The sequence below is a fragment of the Oratosquilla oratoria genome, chromosome 12 (assembly GCF_046742065.1).
Source record: "Oratosquilla oratoria isolate Oo_2021 chromosome 12, ASM4674206v1, whole genome shotgun sequence".
In the NCBI taxonomy this organism is placed as follows: domain Eukaryota; kingdom Metazoa; phylum Arthropoda; class Malacostraca; order Stomatopoda; family Squillidae; genus Oratosquilla; species Oratosquilla oratoria.
In genome coordinates, this window is record NC_134788.1 from 60479159 (window position 1) to 60500334 (window position 21176).

The 21176-nt window shown below is 38.8% G+C and overlaps 2 protein-coding genes across 2 annotated transcripts; both read left to right on the top strand.

The window, feature by feature from the left end:
• On the top strand, positions 1-17214 carry LOC143030818 (uncharacterized). Its single transcript, XM_076194036.1, has 2 exons — positions 1-44; positions 15256-17214. The coding sequence occupies exon 2, from the start codon at positions 15381-15383 to the stop codon at positions 16536-16538; it is 1158 nt and encodes a 385-aa protein (XP_076050151.1). The 5' UTR covers positions 1-44; positions 15256-15380; the 3' UTR covers positions 16539-17214.
• Positions 1414-6096, top strand: LOC143031867 (uncharacterized). The gene has a single exon (XM_076196221.1). The coding sequence runs from the start codon at positions 3844-3846 to the stop codon at positions 5470-5472; it is 1629 nt and encodes a 542-aa protein (XP_076052336.1). The 5' UTR covers positions 1414-3843; the 3' UTR covers positions 5473-6096.
• Positions 17215-21176: the final 3962 nt, after the last annotated feature.

Genomic DNA, 21176 nt, shown 5'->3' on the forward strand with positions numbered 1-21176 from the left:
CATTCATCTTGGCTGGCCGCCACTTCGTCCTCTACAAGTTATTAGTAAGTAAACTTCTTTGGCAAAGAATCAATATACATGAGGTGCAAAAAAATAAATACAATAACACATATTTCGAAAAGATAATCACAAAATTGCCGAGGATAACACAAAAAAAACATGTACGCCTTTTTCCATTGTGATCTTCATTAGATTGTTATTCTACGCTACAGAAACAGACGTAGGGGGTTAAGGAGACCAGAGACAGTCGTTTCGTATCAATTGAATACAAATATATCCTTTATGGTATAAGCAGTTACTTAATATGTACTAAAAAGAATCTTTGAAATTCCTAGGACATTTGTGATATCCAGAAGTGGCATAGAATTTAGAACCACAACATCATGATATGCACGCAGGTAATAAGTGTAATATTGAGGACGCTCGACAATTGTGCACATGTATTTATTGTATGGTGAAGGTTATTTTCCTTTTCTGTTCATCACTTGATGTTGCCGTTAGGTTTCATGTTATTTCTGTTCGAATATGGGCACTTCCAATTTGGTAGTCAGAATGAAGTCTTGTCAAAAGTCTCGTCTATTGTTTACATTCTCGTATGCAACGACCATAGATACTAAGCAACAAATTCGGGGATACGTTTCTAGGGGTAATATATTCTTGGCAACTTCTTTTCATTGCGGTGGATGCGGATTGTAGGAGTATCACACATTATTTGGGAGTAGAATACTTCAAATGTATGCAGTGAAATGTCACAGAGAGAACCATAGGCTCACTCAATATTTGTATTTCATATCGGAAGGATCCAGGAGCAGTCATTCACCAGAACCTAACCCCCCCCCCCGCCCAAATGCTTCATATTTAGGTTAACTTAACCTAGCAATAGTTAAGGTTCTGTAGACTTTTTTCTCACTCATTAGATAAATGACAAATATTTTATAATTTTATTTATGGATGCAGTGCGTTACTTGTGCCAAAATTCAATCATTTACCCGCCACTCCTGTGGCTCTGCAATGGGAGTGGGTGGGGTGTTGCTGAAATGTTTCCTGACAAATGGAAATCATTAAAGAATTTGCAAGAATCATACATTGATTTCTGACATCCTTGATTATTGGGTGGGTGTAGACGCTTGCAAATATGTTACCAATATTTCTTATTTCAAGTGATCGCTGCTATTGTATCTTTCATCATACTCTGCTTTTAATTTCTTTCTTGTGGCTTCTTTCTCCGTGTAACGTTTACTCATACTCTCCTGTGCCTTATTATTTCCCATTCAATAATTTTCACTTTACTAATCACTAGGGAGCCATTTCCAAGTTTCCCAAAAGGAGGCCATAGCATATTGATGATTATGATATACAGGAATATATATATATATATATATACATATATATATATATATATGTGCAGAAAAACCACCAAGGAAAAAGAAAAACTGATGACCAAGCGCTTTCGTCTATTCAGACATCCTCAGGGTACATAGAAAAGAAAAAGTACACAAGAATATATACAAAGAGTATGAGGTCAGGGAGGGAACCAGGAAAGGTTGTGAGGCTCTAATGTCAACCTGACCCATTCGTGGCAGCGGACGTTTGGGCTACTACTTTTTTCACAATAAAATTGTCTAATTTATACATACCATGACTTAAATTTAAGTTATTGACAAATGTATCTTTGATCAGACTGGATTCTATTATATTTCTCATCAAATATGACTTATCTTTAACAATTTCTTTAGCACCCTCCCAATTCATACAATGATTAAAATCCCTTAGGTGAATAAATAAAGCATTAGAAATTTGCCCACTCTTGACGCTATACTGATGTTGTTTTAACCTTACTTTTAATTCTTTTCCAGTCTGACCAATATAGCATTTGTCGCAATTTTTACATGGAATTGAGTATATACATCCTTCTTCCTTATATGGAGAATTTTTAATTAAAAGACTTCTAACTATATAGGAGTTCTTAAATGCCACTTGAATGTTGAAAGTCTTAAGAATATGAGGTAGTTTGACGAAATTCTCGTTGAAAGGCAGTACAAGTAAGTTCTTTACATTAAAAGTTTTACTAGCTTTTTCCTCGTAGAAAGATTTCTTTGCCAATTTATAAGAAATCTCCACGAGGTGCTTAGGATATTTTAATTTTGAAGCTATGTTAGATATTCATAGCTTCAAAATTATAAATCAACAAGCTGATTCCTTTGTGGGCCTTGTTATAGTAACTAATGGAAGTGAGGGGTGAATCTAACCCAACGTAGTTGTAGGTAGGGACAGGTTAGGATATATTGATTAGAAATGATTTACTTCTCACTCAAAGATGTCATAAATCAATATTTTATATTTTCATTTATAGGATTCTGGTGGTATTAGTGTGAAATTTTACTTGTTTCCCCCTAAAATGGAAAACAAGTAATTTGCTGTAGAAACCAATACAGTATTAGATTATCATAAATCTCACAAATGTTGATTTATGACATCCGTGATTGGTGTGTGTGTGTGTGTGTGTGTAGGGGCGGGGATGGAAACCAATAAAGGATTTACAAGAATCACATATTGATTCCTGGCATCTTTAATTATTGGGTGGGTGACCTCTAAAAAAAATGAAATAAAAATAAGTCCAGTTATCTGTGTTATTGTGTCCATCATACTCCAATTTTCCCCCTTTTTATTTTTTCCGTTTGTAATATTTGTTCATCTGCTCATGTGACTTCTTATCTATCAATTTTCATTACCTTTTCACTCCTTTATCCAGCTTCTGTAGTTCTTCATAGTTTTTACATTTGTTCAATCATCCATTTTTTCTCATTCTTTTCTTTTTAATTTTCTTTGGTATGAATTGTTTGTTATCTTAATTTGTTGCACTTTGGTCAATGTATTTGTATATTTTTGTGATACTCCAAAAGTATTAGCAAGTTATAATCTTTATATCGTAATGTTTAAAAAAAATAGTGCCATTCACCATAACCTTGAAAATGAAATATGTTGATTTACAAGATTGCTGTTGGGCTACTCCCACTGTGTACCTTGTCTTTGTATTTGATGAAAGTGAGGGGGGAATCTAACCTAACCTATAAGTAATTTACTTACCACGCAGAGGGTGAGGGAGTTCTTCGAAAAATGGAAAACAAGTGATTTATTGTAAATATGAATATCAGAATCCTATGAATCTCTCCAATGTTGATTTTTTAAATCCTTGATTGATGTGTGTGTGTAGTGGTCCTCTGCAAAAAATTCTGCAAGTATTTATTGTTTCCAGCTGTGGTGTTGTATCCTATAATTGATTTCTTATTCTTGTGGGCTCTATCTCTTTGCATTATTTGTTCAGTCTTTCGCTTTATTATTTCCTGAATAATTTTGACTACTCCATATTTTTTAGTATTTGTTCAACCTTCCATGTCTTTCTTCTTCCTTTAAACTTCTTGTTATGAAATGTTTATTCCCTTCCCTTATTTCATTTTGGTCAATGCCCCACTCTACTTATATTCCTTGATGTCACTCTTATTCCATTCTCTCAAAAACTCAGTTGTCATACTTATTACATATTTACTTTCAGGATGAGAGTAGCTATCAACAATTCCTGGGAAAAAGTATCTGAAGATTCCCTATATTCGTCATATAGATATAATCTTGTGTCATCTGCGGCACACCTATCTCATGAGTCATCTTAAATATCACACGATGACCCACACTAGAGAGAGACCTTTTTAATGTGACCTGTGTGATGCAGTTTTCTCGACAAAGAGTAATGTTAAACGACACGTGGTGACCCACACTAGAGAGGAGCCTTTCCAGAGTAATCTATGCGATGCAACTTTCATATGAAAGAGTCATCTCAAGTACCACATGATGACCCACACTGGAGAGAAGCCTTTCAAATGTGACCTGTGTGATGCAGCTTTCACAGGAAAGGGTCATCTCAAAAAACACGTTTTGACCCACACTGGAGAGAAGCCTTTTCAGTGTGACCTGTGTGATGCAGCTTTCACACAAACGAATGATCTCAAACGACACCTGATGACCCACACTGGAGAGAAGCCGTTCAAGTGTGACCAGTGTGATGCGGCTTTCTCACGAAAGAATGATCTCAAACGACACATGTTGACCCACACAGGAGAGAAGCCCGTCAAGTGTGACCTGTGTCATGCAGCTTTCTCAAGAAAGGATGCTCTTAAATATCACATGATGACCCACACTGGAGATAAGCCGTTCAAGTGTGACCAGTGTAATGCAGCTTTCTCAGGAAAGAGTTCTCTCAAATATCACACAATGACCCACACTGGAGAGAAGCCTTTCCAGTGTGACCTGTGTGATGTAGCTTTCACAGGAAAGGGTCATCTCAAACAACACGTGTTGACCCACACTGGAGAGAAGCCTTTCCAGTGTGACCTGTGTGATGCAGCTTTCACACAAAAGAAAGATCTCAAACGACACCTGATGACCCACACAGGAGAGAAGCCTTTCCAGTGTAGCATGTGTGATGCGTCTTTCTCGCGAAAGAGTGCTTTCAGAAAACACATGATGACCCACACAGGAGAGAAGCCCTTCAAGTGTGACCTGTGCGATGCAGCTTTCTCAGTAAAGGGTAGTCTCAAACAACACATAGTTTCACACACCGGAGAGAAGCATTTCCAGTGTAGCATGTGTGATGCGTCTTTCTCGCGAAAGAGTGCTTTCAGAGAACACATGATGATCCACACAGGAGAGAAGCCTTTCCAGTGTGACCTGTGTGATGCAGCTTTTTCATGGAAGAGTTCTCTCAAAAATCACATGATGACCCACACTGGAAAGAAGCCCTTCAAGTGTGAACTGTGTGATGCAGCTTTCTCTCGAAAGAATAATCTCAAACAACACGTGGTGACCCACACTGGAGAGAAGCCTTTCCAGTGTGACCTGTGTGATGCAGCTTTCTCATTAAAGAATCATCTCAAACAACACATGTTGACCCACACTGGAGAGAAACCTTTCAAGTGTGACCTGTGTGATGCAGCTTTTACACAAAAGCATAATCTTAAACAACACATGGCGACCCATACTGGAGAGAAGCCTTTCAAGTGTGACCTCTGCGATGCTGCTTTCTCACAAAAGGGTAATCTCAAACGACACGTGGTGACCCACACTGGAAAGAAGCCTTTCAAGTGTGATCTGTGTGATGCAGCTTTCTCACTAAAGAATCATCTCAAACAACACGTGTTGACCCACACTGGAGAGAAGCCTTTCAAGTGTGACCTGTGTGATGCTGTTTTTTCACGAAAATATATTCTTAAACAACACGTGTTGACCCACACTGGAGAGAAGCCTTTCAAGTGTGACCTGTGTGATGCTGCTTTTTCACGAAAGAATATTCTTAAACAACACATGGCGACCCATACTGGAGAGAAGCCTTTCAAGTGTGACCTCTGCGATGCAGCTTTCTCACAAAAGGGTAGTCTCAATCGACACGTGGTGACCCACAGTGTGAGAGAAGCCTATTAAGTGTGACCTGTGTGGTGCAGCTTTCTCAGAAACAAGTAAACTTAGATGTCATGTTGCGATCCATACAGGAAAGAAGCCTTTTCAGCTTTCACACGGAGGACATATTTCAAACGTCACGTAGTGACTCACATTTTCACACGGAAAGATGATCTCGTGTATTGCGTGATGGCCTATGCTGGTGAGAGGCCTTTCCAGTGTGACCTGAGTGATATGATTTTCCTGTATGATTCTACATTCAGCTATCAAAGACTCACCCACTGTTATCAAGCAGTTCAGTTTGGTTGATGGGTTATTACATGCATACTGCCAGTTGTAAATCTTAATTGGTTTACTCTCAGTTGTGAAGTTATTTGAGTGACCCTTGGCCTGTTGCGTAATTGCATTTTTGCTCATTCGTAATTAAAAATTATCAAGTGTTCCATTAAGTGCACGAATGTTTTTGCACTTACGAATAACGCCGAAGATATTAGAAAATTATGCAACTGATGGATATATATCTGTATGTCATGACGGAGTTCTGTTTACCTTAGCATTGTATAAAGTCGTTTGGAGTATATGCCATAGTTATTTGTAATTTGTATTACTGTTAATATATCTTCGGTAATATATTCAGCAGTGTTTAATTCATCCTATGAAACACAACCCCCATATTTCAATAAAGTCTTTCCAAGAGTGATATAAGATATATGATGAATTGTTCATTGTTGACGAAGAAGAAATCTAATTTGTTTCCTGAAGTTTGTTATTGCTTATACCAGGAAGAATTTCCGTAGTATATTTGATTGTGCTTATTCTTCATGGTCTGATCATTTCTGAAATATATCACGACGCCTTCATGACATATGTTTTTGTCCACTCTCTATAAACTGTAGTTGTTAAAGGATTTTTCTGCGCGTAACACTATCTTTAAGAAAGTCTGTTAGTGTAATGTACGTTGAAGCTTCCTCAGTTGTGAGCTTTTTCTGGAAATACACTTTAGTCGGGTTATCATTATTGTGGTTATTATCTTTAATCTTAATCTATTGTTTTTAATTGATATATGTATTCATTCACTTCTTTATTTTCCTTTAAGGCCTCGTATATTGGCTATCATTGCTTCTAATGATTGGAGCTCTAGAAGACCACTGGTGGTCCTGTTGGGGTTCTGGATACGTAGTGGCCGGTTTGGATGCTTTATACATGAACAAGGGCTACTCTGACCCGGTTCTTGATCCACACACACACACCACCCCGCCACGCCACTAGACACAGAAATAGGCTCGTACCAATTAAAGTGCCAAAGACTGACCGCTACAAAAACAGTGCCATCCCATCCATTGTGCACATAACCAACTCTATGTAAACTTGTACTGTGTATATACTCTAAGTTTTATTTTCTTTAATCAGCTTTTGCATTGTACTATTGTCAGTGTACTACTGCTATTGATATAAAAAAATATTATTACACACACACACACAGTATATAATTGTATATATACAAGCACCCGGCTGCGCCGGCCCTGGCTACGCCAGGGGTACTTGGCCTGCGGCGCCCGAGGGCTCCGCCCCATGTTTAATACTATATAGTTTTATTTATACTATTTACTCCTTCACAATATTTACATCTGCACCGCATTTTCTCTTCTTTTTCGGAGGACTGTTCTCATCTTCATCACTGCTGATAATCTTGTAAAGCAATTCTTTGATGGTTTCCAGCTCTTTTTCATGATTTCTTTCACGTTTTTTAATCTCTTTAAATTCTCTGTCACGTTTCTTAATCTCTTCCTTAAGTTCTTTAAACTCTTCTGAAAGCTCAACCTTCTCGGAGTCATCATCACGGTAAAATTCTTCGGGCATAAAAAAGAACGCGAAGAAGAAGAAGAAGTCGGGGTCAGGTGGTATTCTTCTTCGCGTTCTTCTTCGCGTTCTTCTTCTTCGCGTTCTTCTTCTTCGCGTTCTTCTTCGCGTTCTTTTTCTTCGCGTTCTTCTTCCTCCTCTTCTTCGCGTTCTTCTTCGTCTTCGCGTTCTTCTTCTTCTTCGTCCTCGCGTTCTTCTTCTTCGTCTTCGCGTTCTTCTTCTTCTTCTTCGTCTTCTTCTTCTTCGTCTTCTTCTTCTTCTTCTTCTTCTTCGTCTTCTTCTTCTTCTTCTTCTTCTCCTTCGGATCTAGAGGACTCGAGCGGATCTTTGAGACTCGAGTGGATCTACAGGACTCGAGCGGATCTTTGAGACTCGAGTGGATCTAGAGGACTCGAGCGGATCTTTGGGACTCGAGTGGATCTAGAGGACTCGAGCGGATCTTTGAGACTCGAGTGGATCTAGAGGACTCGAGCGGATCTTTGGGACTCGAGTGGATCAAGAGGACTTGAGTAGATCTTTGGGACTCGAGCGGATCTTGAGGGCTCGAGCGGATCTTTGGGACTCGAGCGGATCTTGGGCGTAAGTCTAAATAAAAATATCAATGTAACTTAAAAAATAAAGTCTTTCCAGTTTTTCGCCGTTTTTTTTTTTTTTTTTGAAAGCTTTTGTAACCAGCAAAATAATGTTTTTAAAATTTTCTGAAATTTCACCATCATATAACGGTAAACTGTCAAACATTTCATCGCAATACGTATACTCATCTGATTCACGAATTGTGGCACTAAATTTTAACACTTTTCTATGAAACTTTTAGTGATTCGTTAACATTAAAAGACTTCACATTATCGTAAAATTCTGGAAACATTGTACTATGCTCTGATTTCAACATCTGAAGTTGTTTACAGTTTTTCAACACTACATTTTTAATTATCTTCTTCGTGTTTATCACCCATTTCCAAAAATGTCTCTGTCTTCGTTTCTTAGCAGCAAAAGACTCCGGCACCTTTACACCGCGCCACTGCCCACAGGTGTCCCCAAAGTACCATGGACCCCGCCCCCCTGGCCAAGAATATTTTTATAGATACTTAGATATATATGTATATATAGTATATATATATATATATATATATATATATATGTATATGTATATATATATATATATATATATATATATATATATATATGGGTTCGACTACTTGGAACGATTACCGCCATTGCAAGAACTTAAGAACGGATAGCAAACGCAATGTCATCACGTCACTAATGTATATTAGTACTTCGAAATGTTAGCAAATCGTTCGATAAGGTGTGGCATGATGGACTGGAGCTCAAAATAATCCGACTACGGTTTCCAGAAGAACTAACTAGACTTTTGTGTGGATTCCTAACAGGGCGAAGAGCGAGAATAAGATTAAAAGAACACAAAAGCGAACTATTCCCCCTGAAGAGTTGTCTACCCAAAGGATCGTGTCTTTCAACAACACTAGACATGGTATACACAACAATCCCCCCCACATACATACACACTGCAAGAGAGAGAGAAGAAAAAAGGCATAAGTAATTGCGACAAAGCTAAAGAGATTCGATGTAATGTCAGAGAAAATTGAAGTACACCTATACATTTTCTTTCTCTGCGGACCAGTAAATATACCAACCCTTAACTTAGATAAAGTGGGGATAGCAACACATTGGTAGGGTCTACAAGAGGCTGTCTAATAACATTGAGTTTTCCTGGCTGCAAGTCACCTCGAGGGGGTCATTCCACTTTCTGTTACTGTTCATTATCAACCCAACTATTCTATAGGCAAAGAAAACAAGAATACTTGGTGTATGCACCCTGTAATCCAAGTAAGGCGATAATTTTAAAATCACCACAAACATCCCATAACATGTTATATTTTTGTATTTAACATAAACTTATTAATGAGCAACTCTGTTAGATATATTTCATCACTATAATAACCAGTTGATAAGCGTAGAAGCATTAAACCGCTTGAATCATGTAATGATTAAGTAAAGTCCAGATTGATCAAATTTATATTCTTTACTGGGGGCCATATTGGAAAATGACCGCCAGTTTCTTAATGGGCAGATTTCGAGATGACCCCATATCTGAAACCCAATTTGAACAATCGCATGGTAGTCTGTCACTTATCCGCTCGGAAATCCACTCTTATAAACTCTTATTCTAATAGAAATATGAACATCACGATGGTGAAATCGACTGGAACATTTTTTTATAATGTCTAAAAAGGAGTTGGATGGAAAAGATACTTAATACATTGCATTCTGACGACGCCGGGCGACAAATGTTTACATTCATCTTGGCGGGCCGCCACTTCGTATTCTACAAGTCCACTTGGTATGAATCGAATATAAATAGATGCTTTTTAGTATGAGCAGTTATTTTGTATATATCTAAAAGAATCTTTGAGATTCCTAGGACATCTGTGATGTCCAGAAGTGGCATAGAATTTAGAAGCACAAAAAACACGCAGGTAATAAATGTTATTAAGGAAGGTCGTCAAGCGTGTGCATGTATTGTGTGGTAGAGGTTATTTTCCTTGTCTGTTCATCCCTTGATGTTGCCTGGTTTCATGTTAGTTCTGATCGAATATGGGCACTTCCAATTTGGTAGGCAGGATGAAGTCTTGTCAAAACGCTCATCCATTGCATGATACAAAGCCACAAATTACGGAATACGTTTCTAGGGGTAATATATTCTTGACAGCTTCTTTTCATTACAATGGATGCAGATTGCAGAAGTATCATACATTATTTGTGGGTGGAATACTTAAAATGCATGCAGTGAAATGTCACAAAAAGAACCATAGCTTCACAAAATATTTGTATTTTATATCGGAAGGTTCCAGGAGCAGTCATTCACTATAACCTAACCTAAAAAAAAATGCTTTATGTTGTATTCGTGATTTACTAGTAAATTTGCCATGGGCATGAGCAGATTGTAAATAATCATAACTCGACAAACCACTCCTACCATGCCCCTTGTTTTTTGTAGTTGATTGGACAGAAGGATGGGATGGGAGTGGGGGTAGTTTAACCCTTTAATGGTCACAAGAAGAATTTGGGTGAATAATTTTTTTTCAGGTCTTTTTCTTCTTGTTTGAGATGTAAATAACAACTTTTACTGAAGAAATTTTTCTGTGTACCTAATAGATATCATGCTGTGGGGCTCAACAATTTTGTTGAGTAAACCATTTACCGTAAAAATCTTGTGCTCAGAGGCTCCACAAATTTTTTGAGCTGACCATTTACGGAAACTTCTCCAAATACTGTGATTTTTACCTACACTAGGATATAGAAATAAAAAAAAACTATTTTTGTGACATAATGATATATTTTCCTTATATTTTAAGAAATTAAAGGAAAAAAATCACAGTTCCATGATTAAATAAAACTTCTTTTTCTACAAAAATACATATCATTTGTATTGTTGAAAATATATAGAAATCTACTTATGATATTCAACAAAGCACATTTGCTTGTTCTTTAGGCAATGAAACACATCACATTTTGAGCCAAATAGTGGAAGATACCACCTGTGGCCACTAGCATGTCAGAGAGGCCAATCCCCCCCATATGTTTGTTGTAAGCCAGGACAATGGAGGGACAAGGGATATCAACTTTGGATTTACTTTCATTGTCAAACCTTTTGACAGCTTACAGGTTCAACTCCTACTGCATTACTTAGCAGTGTTACATATTTGTTGTCATGCCGTTTAACAGCAATCACATTCTCTGAGGAACTAAAATCATACTGACTTCTCCCCTTCTTGTTCAGTTCATTATCTGACATCAGACGTGCACCCCCATTTCTGTTCTCTCTCACTGACCAAGGGATTTGATACCTGTCTTAGATTCTAGCTGTTTGACTAGCTTGTGACTGGTGAAAAAGTTATCACAAAATACAACAGATGACCTGGGGTCACTAATAGATCTGCTCAACACTAACATAACTTTTTCCCCAAGCAATAGCATTTTCTCATTTTCATTCAAATCTTCAGTACAAAAGGTAGTGTTGTTACCTTGGTACAAGAGCAGATCATGAATGATACCAGAAGAGCTTGACCTACAAAAGATTTTGAAACTCCATTTGTGTGGTTTATTTTTCATAAACTGTCTCACTTTTCCAGCTTGTGTACCTTTATAAGGATCCATTACTTCATCTACACTTTGGAATGCACTACTTTTCTACTTTTTTCATTGCTCACAAAACATTTAAAAAAGTGGCCTAATATTACTAAATTTATCCTCATTGTTCTGAGCATTATTGTTATCTGTGAAGTGTACATATCGCTTCAGGCATTTGAATCTTTTACAACTCATGATATCAGCAACTAAGGGGTAACGCAGAAGCACACTCCAGTAATCATCGGCTGCTAGTAAATTACATATGCCCATGTAAAATAACACTGCAAGAAACTTTTGGATTTCATTGTCATCTGTTTGAATACTGTTAGTCAACACCTGAACTGAGTACAAGTTTGTATGGTATGATATGTGGCTAACCATTTCATGTGTAAAGAACTGGGAAAAGTATTGATAAGGTGTCTTGAGATCATCTGGCTTGGTGAATTCAGTCTCTGTTGGATATATGTTATCAATATCCCTCTTCCTCCACTGTCACTCTCGTGAGAGAGGCTCATTAGGATGCTCAAGACTAGGGTCCACTACAACAATATTTGCTCTATCTACTTAACGTCTTTTGGCACGTGGTTTGGCTGGCTGCTGTGAAGGAGAACTTCTTTCTTGATGGGCTGGCATATTATGGTCATCATTTGTGTCTTCACTCTCAATTGTATCATTATGAGGATCAAAATCTGGATCAGCAACATCATCATCATCATCCAGGCCATCATTAGAATACTCTGGATTATGTGGCACCACTGGCTGCAGATCCTTGTGTCTAGTCCCATAGAAAAATGCCCGATCCATTGTATAATCTGAGGAAGATATAAGAAATATTGTGAATAACAGATAAATGACAGTCATCCATGACTGAACACTTTTCTGAAACACTCTTCTACCCATATGTCTTACCATAATAGGGTAGCTCAACAAAATTGTGGACCAACAGTCAAACTCAGCAATTCTGTTGAGTCGCTCCTCTACCCATGCATTTTACCATATGAGTGCCGCTCAACAAAATTGTTGACCAATATTCAAACAGCTCGTTATCTATCATAAACATCATAATTCAAACACAGATTATATTCAGTTATATCTTCAACACCTAAATATATAGAAAAGAGCATAAAAAGAATCATAACTTACCTATATCACAGTCGAAATGAGGTAACAGTTATGAAGAAAATGTGATGCAGCTGCAATGCTGAGAAGGTTTGTTTACACTGAAGAGGTCTCACACACCAATGCCATCTGTTGCTTAATACAATGCATTTTAATGGTTTTTTGAATGGCTATATTTGGCTCAACAATTTTGTGGTAAGGTTCTGTCGAGTTTTTTTCTCACTCATCATATAAATGGCAAATATCTTATCATTTTAATTATGGGTGCATGGTGCTACATGTGCCAAAATTCACTCGTTTGCTCGCTATTAGCCTAATTACGTGGCTCTGCAACGGGGTTTGTGTTGCTTAGACGTTTCCTGACAAATGGAAATCAATATAGAATTCACAATAATCATTGGTTTCTGACATCCTTGATTATTGAGTGGGTGGAGATAGCTGCGAAAAATGTTACCAATGTTTCTTATTTCCAGTGTTCTCTACTATTGTATCTTTCATCATACTCCGATTTTAATTTCTTCCTTGTGGCTTCTTTCTCCATGTAATATTTATTGATCCACTCCTGTGCCTTATTATTCCCCTGTTAATTTTCACTGTACTAGTCTCCTAGAAATTGAAATATATTGATTTACAAGTAAGATTGCTGCGAAGCACAAATATTCACACAGGTCGCACATAATTCACTCCGTCTCCCCAAGCAATGCCATGGCCGTAACGGGATTTTCCCACAGATCATTTATAGAGAGTATGTTGTGGTGTTTGCATGCATGATTGTGTATAATGCAGTCTTCCATTGGGTGTTGAACAGTATGGGTTGAAGTGTTACATCCTAGGTAGTTGTCCACAATGTGGTCTTCCAGTATTTTTTGGTAGCTTAGAAAGGCTGGGTGGTGGCCCTACCGCAATTTGGCCAGTTGGACTCTATCCTTTCGTGTGAGAGAGGATTCTGAGGGATGGATATCAGGGGGTCTGGCATGCAGCAATGTGTTGTCATCCTGGCTCACATCTCCATTCGCCGCTATCGCCTGTCTCCGTGGTATAGGATAGATAACATTTATCATTGTTATTTATTATTTTATCATTGTGTGTGTTATTACTTGTATTTATCAATAAATTATGTTTGTTTTGTGTAATTTAAGTTATTTTGGGAATTATTTCATATTGCAAGAACGGATTAATTCTATTTCCTTTAATCTAAATGGGAATATCTGTTTTGAGATACGATTTTTTGACATACAACGGCGGTCACAGTAACATTGTATATGTATATATATATATATATATATATATATATGTATATATATATGTGTGTGTGTGTGTGTGTGAATACATATATATATATATATATATATATATATATATATATATATTTATAATAAAATAGAATATTTTTAATCTTTTTAAGTGTCTGTTTTGATTTAATAAACATAACTCTACAAACCCAGCTATAAATAAAGGGTAGGTAAGGTTCGGTAGACAACATTATTCATTTTCATTCTAAGATAATAGACATAAACAGTTTAAAGTTCTATTGATGGGGTTCTGGTATTATTTCTACCAAAATGCACACGTGTGTGGGAGCGGGATCGGAGGTGTTCCCTGACAAATGGAAACCAATAAAATATTTACCAGAGTCACACATTGATTTCTGGCATCTTCGATTATTGGGTGGTTGACCTCTAGAAAAAAAGAATCCCAAGATTTTTTATTTATTATTATTATTTTTTTAATTCCAGTTATCTGTGCTATTGTAACCTTCATCATACTCCGATTCCCCCCCTTATTCTTTCTATTTGTGATATTTATCCGCTCTTCTGGCTCTTATCCACCAATTTCCATTACCTTTTACTCCTTTTTCCAGTTTCTGTGTTTCTTCATATTTTTTACATTTGTTCAATCGCCAATTTTTTTCTCATTCTTTTCTTTTTAATCTTCTTTGGTATGAATTGTTTGTTATCTTTATTTGTTGCACTTTGGTTAATGTGTTTGTATATTTTCGTGATACTCCAAAAATATTAGCAAGTAATAAACTTTATGTAGTAATGTTTAAAAACAATAGCGCCATTCACCATAACCTTGAAAATGAAATATTGTGTTGATTTACAAGATTGTTGTTGGGTTACTCCCACTGTGCACCTTGTCTCTGTATTTGATGAAAGTGAGGGGTGAATCTAACCTAACCTATAAGTAATTTACTTATCACTCAGAGGGTGGGGGGGAGGGTTCTTTGAAAAACTGAAAACAAGTGATTTATTGTAAAAATGAATATCAGAATCTCATGAATCTCTCCAACGTTGATTTTTTAAATCCTTGATTGATGTGTGTGTGTAGAGGTCCTCTGCAAAAATGTTTGCAAATATTTCTTGTATCCAGCTGTGGTGTTGTATCATATATCATACATCAATTTGTTTTTCTTGTGGGCTCTATCTCTTTGCATTATTTGTGCAGTCTTTCGCTTTATTATTTCCTGAATCATTTTGACTACACCATATTTTTTAGTATTTTTTCAACCTTCCATTTCTTTCTTCTTCCTTTAAACTTCTTGTTACGAAAAGTTTATTCCCTTCCCTGATTTCATTTTAGTTAATGTCCCACTCTAGTTGTATTACTTGGTGTCACTCCTATTGTATTCTCTCAAAAACTTAGTTGTCATACTTATTACACATATACTTTCAGGATGAGAGTAGCTGTCAACAGTTCCTGGGAAAAGGTATCTGAAGATTTCCTATATTCGTCATATAAATATAATCTTGTGTCATCCGTGGCACACCTATCCCTCGAGTCATCTTAGATATCACACGATGACTCACACTAGAAAGAAATATTTTCAATGTGACCTGTGTGATGCAGTTTTCTCGACAAAGAGTAATCTTAACCGACACGCGGTGACCCACACTGGAGAGAAGCCTTTCCAGTGTGATCTATGTGATGCAACTTTCACACAAAAGAGTCATCTCAAGTATCACATGATGACCCACACAGGAGAGAAGCCCGTCAAGTGTGACCAGTGTGATGCAGCTTTCATAGCAAAGTGTCATCTCAAACGACACATGGTTACCCACACAGGAGAGAAGTCTTTCCAATGTGATCTTTGTGATGCGGCTTTCTCACGAAAGAATGATCTCAAACAACACAAGATGACCCACACAGGAGAGAAGCCCATCAAGTGTGACCTGTGTGATGCAGCTTTCTCAGGAAAGGGTGTTCTTAAATATCACATGATGACCCACACTGGAGAGAAGCCGTTCAAGTGTGACCTGTGTGATGCAGTTTTTTCACGAAAGAGTGTTCTCAAATATCATGTAATGACCCACACTGGAGATAAGCCGTTCAAGTGTGACCTGTGTGATGCAGCTTTTTCAGGAGGGACTGCTCTCAAATATCACGTAATGACCCACACTGGAGAGAAGCCTTTCAAGTGTGACCTGTGTGATGCAGCTTTCTCAGGAAAGGGTGATCTTAAACGACACGTGATGACCCACACCGGAGAGAAGCCTTTCCAATGTGATCTGTGTGATGCAACTTTCACACAAAAGAGTAATCTCAAACGACACCTGATGACTCACACTGGAGAGAAGCCATTTAAGTGTGATCTGTGCGATGTAGGTTTCTTAGCAAAGGGTGATCTTAAACGACACATAGTTTCACACACCGGAGAGAAGCATTTCCAGTGTAGCATGTGTGATGCGTCTTTCTCGCTAAAGATTGCTTTCAGACGACACATGATGATCCACACAGGAGAGAAGCCTTTCCAGTGTGACCTGTGTGATGCAGCTTTCTCACAAAAGAGTCATCTCAAACGACACGTGGTGACCCACAGTGGAGAGAAGCCTTTCAAATGTGACCTGTGCGATGCAGCTTTCTCAGAACCAAGTAAACTTAGACGTCATGTGGCGACCCACACTAGAGAGAAGCCTTTTCACCTTTTACACGGAGGACTTATTTCAGACGTCACGTAATGACTCGCACTTCCTTATGAAAAGTTGATCTCGTGTGTTGCATGACGACCTATACTGGTGAGAGGGCTTTTCAGTGTGACCTGAGCGATCTAACTTTCCTGTATGATGGTACTTGCAGCTATTAAGTACTGATCCACTGTTATAAACCAGTTGGGTTGATGGGTTATCACGTGCATACTGTCAGTTGAAATCTTGATTTATTCACTCTAAGTTGTGAAGTGATTTGAGTGACCTTTGGCCTTTTGGGTAATTGCATTTTTGCTTGTTCCAGTGTGACCTAAGTTATATAACTTTCCTGTTTGATGGTACTGTCAGCTATTAAGCACTGATTCACTGTTATAAACCAATTTGGTTCATGGAATATCATGTACATAGTGTCAAATGATATATTAGTTGGTTTACTCTCAGTTGTGAAGTTATTTGAGTGACCTTTGGCCTATTGTGTATTGTGTTTTTGCGTGTTCATTTTTTTTTTCTTCAAAATTCTCAAGTGTTCCATTAAGTGCATGAATATTTTTGCAATTACAAAAAAAGAAAGAAAAAAATGTGCAACTGGTGGATTTAGATATCTGTATGTCATGATGGATACAGTTCTGTTTACCTTAGTATTGTGTAAAGTAGTTTGGAGTATACGCCATAGTTATTTGTAATCTGTATGATGAATTGTTCATTTTTAATAAAGAAGAAATCCAATTTGTTTCCTCATCTTTGTTATTTGTAGCAAGAATTTCTGAAGTCTAGTAGATTTGATTGTAGCTGTTCTTCTTTAGTACCTCCTGAGACAGAATTTCATGGTCTGATAATTTCTGAAATATATCATGACGCCTTTATGACAAAGGATTACAATGGCGGAGCATGCCAACAGGAGACCTTTTGGTCCGTAACTAGGTCAGACGTGGAAAAAAGTAATGACAATAAATAAAAACACAATACTATAGATAATAATAAATGCATAGGTATATTCAAATGAAAGAAGCAGGTTAATAATAAATTATGATGAATTGACAAATATCTAATAATGTGAATCAAGTCAATAACAATCAGGCATGATAACAAAGATGAATAATATAAAAAAGTGACAGTTATTACAGCCTCTTGCTTAGGTATTTATCTAAATGATTCTTAAATCTTCGAACTGAACTGCATTGCACTTCCTCTGCAGGACGTTTATTCCATTCTTCTTCTTTTCCTGTTGACGTTTCCCATTTTCATATGGGGTCGCCGTTCCTCGCTAGTCGTTTCCATCTATTTCGGTCCATCACCTACTCTTCTTCCATATGTTTCTCCTTAAGGTCCTCTCTCAGTCTGTCCTTCCAACGCAGCTTGGGTCTCCCTCGCCTGCATCTCCCCTGCACCTCCATCTCCATCACTCTCCTCCCACGTAATCTTCATCTCTTCTCTTTACATGGCCGAACCAATGTAATCTCCTTTCCTGCGCTTTCGCCGACGTATCCACTACTTTCACAGTACCGCGAATCCTATCATTCTTTATCCTATCCAACCACGTCACCCCACTCATCCACCTCAACATCCTCATTTCTGCGACGCCCAGCTTCTTGTACCTTTTTCAGTGCCCATGTCTCCGCTCCGTACAACAACGCTGGTCTCGCTACTGTCTTGTACACCTTTCCTTTTACTCTGGCACTTATCTTTTTGTCACATAGCACACCTGATACTCTCCGCCAACTGTTCCACGCCAACTTGATCCTGTTGTCAACCTCTTTTTCAAGATCTCCATCCTTCGCTACCTAAGATCCGAGGTATTTGAAGGCCTCCACCTTTGGGAGTTTGTGGTCCTGCATGAAAAGGTCGCCTTCCTGAGTCACATTGCACTCCAGGTACTCCGTTTCCTGTCTGCTCACCTTCAGCCCATAGTCTTCTAATAAACCTCTCCACAGCTCCAACCGCACCTGTAGTTCTTCGCGACTCTCTGATACCAACACTATGTTATCTGCAAAGAGCATCATACTCCATGGTGCCTCTTTTGTCACCTCCTCCACCAACACATCAATCAATGAGGAGGTTAAACAAATAGGGGCTAAGAGCTGACCCCTGGTGAAGCCCAGCTCCCACTGAGAAAGCCTCTGTGGTACCAGTTGCACTTCTCACTCTTGTCCTAGCATCCCTATACATGTCTTGAGTCATCCTGACATACTTCTCTTTCACTCCCTTCGACCTCATACTCCGCCACACCTCACTTCTCGGGACTCGATCATATGTTTTCTTCCAGGTCAATAAATGTCGAGTACAGTCCTCTTTGCTTTCCTATGTACTTTTCCATCACCTGTCTCAACGCGAATATTGCATCCATTGTTCCTCGGCCTTTCATGAACCCAAACTGCTCACTACAAACCTCGGTCTCCGCCCTCAACCTTTTATCCATCACTCTTTCTAACAGTTTCATGGTGTGTGACATTAACTTAATTCCTCTATAGTTAGCACAACTCTGGATGTCTCCCTTTCCCTTGAAAATCGGGATCATTATACTGTCCCCCCACTCATTTGGGATTGTCTCTTTCTCCATCACCAAATTCAGGAATTCCGTCAACATTTTTATCCCTTCTTCGCCCAAGCTCTTCCATACCTCCACTGGTATCTGGTCTGGCCCTACCCCCTTTCCATTTTTCATTTTTTTCAACGCCTCTCTCACTTCCGCCTCTCTTATCGGGTCTACTTCTCCCTCCATTCCCACTCCTGTACCTCTTCGTATTCTTGGATTTTCTTGATTAAGGAGTTCTTCATAGTACTCCCTCCACCGCATCCGGATCTTGTCAGGGTCCGTGAGTATTTTACCCTTCTTGTCTTTGATTTGCTTCACCAATATTAGGTCCTTCGTTGCTCTGTTTCTTTCCTTCGCTATCTTATAAATCTACCTCTGGCCCTCCTTTGTTTCCAGTTCTTCATACATGCCTTGCAGCGCCGCCGCCGCTCGCGCCTGCGCCACTGCTCTTTTCGCCTCCTTATTAGCTTCTTTCAACAAAACTCTCCTCTCCTCTGTTCTTTCTTTGTCATAAGCTTTCTTCATCTCCTTTTTCTTCTCTATTTTCTCTTTGCAGTTCAGGGACCACCCCCAAGACTCCTTGCCGTTTCTAGGTTTCTTTCCGGATGACTTTCCGAGAACTTCCTCTGCTGTCCTTCTGATCACATCACTATTCATTTTCCACCATAGATCCACCTCCTCTACCCATCCAATCCTTTCTAGTGTTTTCTTATTGAACTCCTGCTGCACTATCTCATCCTTGAGTCTCCACCACCTGATCCTGGGTTCTCCCCTCACACCTCCGCTCCTTCGGGTCTTCACAACCAGCTTTGCCAAAACTTGGCTGTGCTGCTTCCCCACACACTCTCCCTGCAGGACTTTACAATCTTCCATCTCTCTGATGTTACCTCTTCGGTACAGTAGAAAATCGATTTGACTCTCTCTGGGGCCACTTCTATACGTCCGATAGCTGTTTTTCGTGAAGACCGTGTTCAGGATTGCCATATCAAATGCTACGGCATAGTCCAGCACGCTCTCCCCTTCCTGGTTACTCACTCCCATGCCTCTGCCTCCATGCACTCGCCGTATCCCTCCGTTGTCCAGCCCTATGTGCCCATTCAAGTCACTTCCCACGATACACCTCTCCTCCTGTGGGATCTCTCTCTGCACTTCGTCCATTTCTCTCCAGAACATTTCTTTCTCTGCTTCATCGCACCCAACTTGTGGGGCATATGCGCTGATCACGTTTATCGCTTCCCCTCCATATACCAGCTTGATCCTTATAATTCTACTGTTCGTCCTCACCGCTTCCACCAACTCCTCCCTCATCTGCGAGTCTAGCACCACGCCTACACCATTCCTCCCTCTCTCGTCTGTCCCACTGGACACCAGCTTGTAGCCTCCGCCCAGTTCCCTTGCCTTATTTCCCTTCCACCTTGTCTCCTGCACACACAATACGTTGATCTTCCTTCTCTCCATCAGATCTGCTACTTCTCTTCCTCTTCCAGTCATGCTACCAACGTTAAGAGTTTATTCCATTCATTACCTACATTATTATTTGTACCAAAAATAGCTTGTTTGTAGCGTTTAGTAGCAGTTGTGCATGTACTTGTTCCCTCTTGACTCTTGGGACAGAACCTCTTTGCTAGGTCGAGTTGTGATGTCTTTTTTTTTCTGTTCAATTTGTTGTTTTCATGAATTTTACATATCATTTTGTGACGCATATCGGCTTACAATTAATCTTTCTACAAGCATTTGGTGGAGGGCAATCATTTCTACGTGATGATCTTCGTTATGAGAACTTTTGTGTCAGATGATTTCTGATAAGTATCATGACGCCTCCATGGCCTCTGGTGTCTCTGTCCGTACTGTATCAAATGTAATTGTTGATTGGCGTTTCTGCATCTATCATGTCATTATACAAGTGATTCTTAGCCAATATACACTAGAGCTTTCTCGATGGTGAGCTCAGAGTGTGTAGTAACTGTGTGTAATGATTGGTTTGTTATGTCCTTTTGCATTTCATTAATACAATAGTAATGTAAGACTCGCGAATCACTCGTTCAAAACTAACGACTCTTTTCACCGAATCTGGTGAATCGTGTCATCGTTTCCATTAAATCGTTTACTTGGAGTTTGTTAACACCCTAGCATTATGT